We start from the raw sequence: 6,000 nt of genomic DNA, 5'->3' as shown, positions 1-6,000 counted from the left end.
GATTTGGTTAGGATGTACAAATGATAATTACCGATAAGTTACAAAGCCCAGTGAGGCCTTAGCTGGAACATAGTTAAGGAAATGTAATGTGGAGCTTGTTTTAGAGAAACTACGGACCACCAGTGGTATTCATTTCAAGCCAGTCATGTGGCCGAGAGCATTGGTTCGCAGAGACTGTTCTCGTTGGCACTCGCCGAAGAAATCTGTAGGCAGGTGTACTACAGACGGTTGATAATCCTGGGGAAGAAGAATTACTGAAAACGTGTTCCTTTTTCCACAATAAATTTCCTACTTTTGTACTGTGTCAGTTAAAGGATACCTCAGGGATCTCCCCGCCAGAAAACCGGGTACACTGAGCGCGATATGCACACTAAGTGTTGCGGGCGCTGCTGGTGATGTTCTCTGGTTAAACAGCTATGAAAACCGGACAATCTGAGTAGGCACTAGGACTACTAAGATAATTTTCTTAGTCCCGCCAGCCAAGAAAGTCGATAGTGATGTCAACGCATTCGACACCCTCAGTTTTTCAATATTTCTGTTTCCAAATAAGGGCGATATTTCCCCTTATTATCATGCATACAAATTAGAAGAAAGAGAAAAATGCGTTTCTGATGTGTCTCTTTTTTATGAATAACGGAGAAGAAACACAAACATTTCACAACCTTTCGAATTTTTGACTGTCCCATGAGACAAGTCACAGAAAGGTTGAAATAACGCAATGTTATCTGCGGTAATAAAAAACAACACAAAAGAAAACTGTCGACACTTGGCCTTGCTGTCCTGACGGCTTGGCTGTGTGGATCCACTTCTGACAACCTCGAAATCTTCCCGTCCTTCTGCCCGTGAGCTGTCCAGCCTTTGCCCACAAGAGCAGATGGAACTGCACAGCGTTTAGCAGCAATCGCCATTTTGATTGTTTCCGTCGCGGCACAAATGGATGGAAAAGTTACCCTGTTCGTGTTCACGCTCTCACAGTTCTAGTATTGAACTCTCCGTTCAGCAGCGGTATTGTCGCTGGCTCTTCATTTGTCTCCTTCTGTCACCGTCGCATGTCATTCTGCCTATATGCGCGGCAAGGATACTGTTGACGTATAGCGCCGCTCTCGCTATACTCTGTTCACGGCTCCGAAGCCACGAGCGCACTGAGCCGCCTCGTTCCGAGGATGTCGCTTTCCTTTGGCCGAACGTCGTGCTGCTCGTCGGGGTCCTGGAAACAGAAAACCGTAATGAGATGACTAAACTATGTAGTACGGAGGGAACGTTGAGACCTCGCATTTTGTAAAGAAAAATGGCTGACTCAACTCTAATTCACGTCTAAGTAATGCAAAGCATTCCTTATTGGTAGGGAACCGCTGTACAAATAATCTAAATGTTTTGTGGCGAATTGTTACGTAGACATTATATGCTATGGTATTTGTATTTATTACAAGTAAGATAGAATGTCTGCAATAGCAAGATAGAAGACTGAAAGCAAACTAAAGCCTAATGGCACATACCCAGGAGCACATAACCAGTGGCACATACTCACTGGCAAGTGCTCAGTGCACATAGCAAGTGCAAATACCCAGTGCGCACACCCAGTCGGCCCAGCGGCACATAATTTTCGACTGCCCTATCACAGGCATCAGTCCACGAAAACGCCAATACAGGCTACACTATCACCGGGATCGACCCACATAAGCTGCGAGATACCCTGCCCGCGAAATGGTCTTGTAAGAAACGCTTCGCACTATTACCGCGCATGGTGCGCTCTACTCCACACGACAGATTGAAATGACCGCATGATCATGGCACATATTTCTATGGCGACAGCTATGGGACCATCGGGTCCGCGACGCAGCCGAGAGGCTCGGCCTTTCTGTACCGACGTGGGAGCGGCCCGCTGCGTGCTGACGCGCGTTCGTAGGGACCTTATTGCAGTTTTATCATACCATACCATACGCCCAGAGCTGCCTTCTGTCAGGGCACTTACTGATTGTTTGGTAGCCATGGTAGCCACGTAGGGCCTGCCCCACTAAAAAGTAAAGGTCGCTGGTGTGCCAAACCTCCGGCTGATAAGAGCAGTGTAGCGTATCATATGTGATCATATGCATTTAGGTAAGTTATAATAAAGAGTTATCACCTTCTAATTATAACAAAGAAATATATGGAAAACACTACGACCTCCAATTTTCCATATTTCTCAATATTCCCCGTGTTCTTCATAATATTTGCGCAGGATCAGTGCGGGCTGAGTATTATTTACGTATGTCTTCCGTACGATTCACAGGAAAATTGTACTCAGTAATAATTACCCCTACGAATTCTTCAGCGCATTGAAAAAAAGAAAGCACCTGCCTGAAAAAAATCGATCAGGATTTTATATTGATGCGCAAGGGCAAATTTTTATTTTAATATTTCTGTCTGCTGCTTGCTTCTGGTCTGTGATTTTCTGTGCCACCGCAATAAGGACCAAGAGATCTTATGCACAATTCGCCAAATTTATTCTCTTTTCCGTTTCCTTTATTGTGTTTAATGAACACCGTATAACATAATTGAGGAAGGTAATGCCGCCCAAATTTACGTCGCACAACATCGAACTCACCCAAGTCAAAGCCTTAGTTCTGCTAGGCCCCCATGGTTTCAATACCTTTGGGCAGTATTCTTTGCTTGTTTATATTTGGCGCAAGGAAGTTCTTTGATTTTGCGCGGTTCTTTCACGGTGTGCTCCTGTCGCGAAATGGCACATTTTTGGAATAATTAGTGTGGTATGTCTAAATATGTCGTGGAACACAAATATCTGCTAAGCACTTAAAAAGAAAAGAAATTGATTTTTTTAATTCTCAAGTGCATTTTAATGGCGTGTTATACTTTTCCTTCTACCATTTTCATGAATGCCATATCTTCTGCTGGGATATCTTCTGCTGGGAATGTCATGTCTTTTGACGAGATAGTATATGTCCGCCAGCCAACCGAGCACTGTATGCCCCGCATTTCGGTCATTGCTTGGCAAGCCTTGTTTCAAGGCTATGTAAGTAGTTTGACCAAATTTGCAAATTCAATATCTGCTTATCAAGATTTTCATCTAATCACTTCAGTTGGAAGTGCAGTATTAGTGAGCATGAAACTTTGTTCGAAGAAAACAAAGCATTATTGTCCGAATTGCCGCATTTCCACTTAAATAACGTACGCCGTTCGGTATTATTCGAAATATTTCAGCTGTAACAATCTTAAGCGTGAATTGTTCGAAAGTCTGTTATTTATCTTTTATGCAGCGGAAATACGTGTAATTGCGGTATTAGTAAAACCTTTCACTTTCCACAGTTACAAGGGCGTTTCTACTGATGCCATAACCGGACTTCGTGGTTGGTGAGTTTCACACTCGAGACAATAGAAATGTTTAGTGTTATTTCAGCTAGGTGATTAGAATTTATTTCGTGTTCTTTTTTGTCACCACTATAAATATACAATATTATGTTCATTGTTATAGCGCACAGCGGCAAGAACACGAAAACAGTTCAGAAAAGTGAGCGTTCTTCACTTGGCCGTCGCCGTGGTTGGTATTCGTTCGCAAGGCTGTAAGCATATGGCATACTACAGTAACCCGAATGACAACGCTGCAATACAGCTATGAAGTTGTTATGACAGGTAGCAAAGCTGTAACGTTGGGGCGGAACACATATATACGCAAGTATATTGTATTGCTTTGGGTGCTGTCAGCATCAAGATAACCTAAGGCGTACACTAGACACAATTCACAATTGGCAACATACAGTGAAACGACGCAGCACTTTTAAATTTCATTGCCTTGCTGGTATAGGCTTTGCTGTTCACTGACAAGCTCATTTTAGAATCATAATGTAGGAATTTGTCTTGTGCCTAAAGCTCATCTTTGCAGCAGAATGTATAGCCTGTGTTGGAGCGTTTACTTTGGTGCTTGTACTGTTCATGTTCTAGCTTAGTTTGCGCCATGGCTGTTGTGTATGTTTAAAGTCGAGGCATAAGTTCAACTGGGTACTTCGTATGCGTAGATTTTATTTGGGACATGCTTGTATAGGTGCCTAATGATTTATAATAAAATGTTGTGCCAGTTATTTGATTTATACGCCTTCGTTTGAAATTATATTATTCTTAGCGAGGAGTCTTCAGGGTACCCAGATCCGTAGCAGTCTATTTTTCATACTAGAGACCTATTATCTAAGTGAGATTTGCGGAAGCAAACATCTGCTGGCATATGCATAAACTGAAAAGCTGGCATACTCATTAAGTACCATGATGCAAGAGTATAGTACAAACACTTCAACTACCAAGCCTTCTTTTGCATAGGTACTTTTGTAGTCGTCTCCTGTACCTTCAGGCTACCTTCAGATAAGTGCCCAAGTTCACTTCCACCTCATCATTCACCTTATCATCTTGCAAGAAACAAGAAACACAATATTAAATCGGTTTAGAGTAACTATTGCCGCGTGGACTCGAACATGTACAGCATTAGGTCATAGTCGTCAGAACAAATCATAAAACAGAAGCTATAACAAAGAAGTAGGAGTACGGAAAACTGTTAGCATCGACGAACAATACAAGAAGCAATCGTGCGGGTCAGAGAGAGCAGAATGGAAAGACAATGACGTCAGTTGTTGGAAGATGTCACTCACCGTTTTTATCAAATGTATGGCACACATGAGAATCGATGCCACAATTGGAGGCACGCCAGCAAGCAGGAATGCGAGGTTGTAGTTTCCTCTTTGGTCGTACAGAATTCCTACGGAGACACAAAAAAGAAAAATGTTTTAAATGTAGCCCCAGACTGTTGCATTATTGTGTGTTTTTTTTCTTAAAGACGAGCTTCAACGATAGTTCACTTTGTTTAAAATAGTTTTAGTTAAGGAGTATTTCTTCTTTATACCACTTAAACAGATGACGCGTGAGTCTGGTGGTGTACGGATACCATGAAAGCACTAGCACACCGTCTCCGAGATTTTAGATCGCACTGCGGACGGCAACTGATCCTTTAGGTAATGCCGAGCAGCCGCGCTGGCTATTAACGTTCTGGCCCTAATGAAATAACATTAAGTATAATAGCCGGTCAACGATTAGCAGCTCCAATGAACAGAAAGCTTAGTGTACTGGGTTGTTTATCCGCAGTTTTTGACATCTCATTGCACCACTTCCATGATGCGAGGAGCTCGCACTTTGCTGGTGCCGAACATTTCATACCGCATTTTAAAAAATTTCATCCCACTTACTGATAGGAGACGACTACTAGTACCTTCCTTATGATAACAATCTTTACTGAATGCAAGTGAAGTCGCTAATTTTGCAGGTTTGTCGTTTAGGAGCCTTAATTATTCTATTCACATAAGGCGACATGCAACAAAATCCCTTCCTGTGGTTCTGATTCCGAGTGTATTCTTACTTATTGTTCGGTAAGCTTTTAGTGATGGTCTTCGATGAATCAGTCTGAAAGACACGATAATTACAGTTTTTTTATTGGTTAGCGTAAACGGATGCAAGCGCTAATACAGCAACCGTTCAGAAAGAGCACGATAACGAGAAGTATAGAGTAAAAGAACGTCAGTATACAAGTGCACTGGAAAGCTCTCTTCTCGGCATGAAAGAAAATGACATGATCCATGAAGGGATAGTTATTTGATGCAATAATTGATGGTCCCAACTTTTTAACGGTACTTTGGCTTTATAAAACTTAGGAACTCTAGTCACAAATACTGAGCATCATTGTGGCGATTCGACCTAATTTTTATTCCACAACTTTGTTTGCGATCAATTTGCAACTAGATAATAGAAAACAGACGGGGCAACAAACAGTGACAAGGCCGACAATTGTTGTGAAAGTCTTCAAAATACTGTGTTTGCTGGCACAGATTGCCGGCAAAGGCATATCAGTTTTCGCACACATCGCTTCGCGTTTACATTTCAAGCTAATTTTTTTCATGGAAAGATTAGAAAATTACTCAGCATTTATTTGGCCAGGCTGTGGCGGGCTGATGCGATAACGGCATGAGT

At 42.2% G+C, this 6,000-nt stretch overlaps 1 protein-coding gene across 1 annotated transcript in view; it reads right to left on the bottom strand.

Moving 5' to 3' along the window:
• Positions 1-589: 589 nt before the first annotated feature.
• The window catches only part of LOC119461632 (monocarboxylate transporter 10-like), a 291,751-nt gene continuing 286,340 nt past the window's right edge, over positions 590-6,000 (bottom strand). Inside the window, 2 exon segments of the mRNA XM_049671810.1 lie at positions 590-1,207; positions 4,632-4,738. Coding sequence (XP_049527767.1) covers positions 1,118-1,207; positions 4,632-4,738 — 197 coding nt within the window. The 3' untranslated portion in view covers positions 590-1,117.

The sequence above is a fragment of the Dermacentor silvarum genome, chromosome 8 (genome assembly GCF_013339745.2).
Source record: "Dermacentor silvarum isolate Dsil-2018 chromosome 8, BIME_Dsil_1.4, whole genome shotgun sequence".
In the NCBI taxonomy this organism is placed as follows: Eukaryota; Metazoa; Arthropoda; class Arachnida; order Ixodida; family Ixodidae; genus Dermacentor; species Dermacentor silvarum.
The sequence above is the reverse complement of the archived record's forward strand: the minus strand, read 5'-3'. Positions and strand labels throughout refer to the sequence as shown.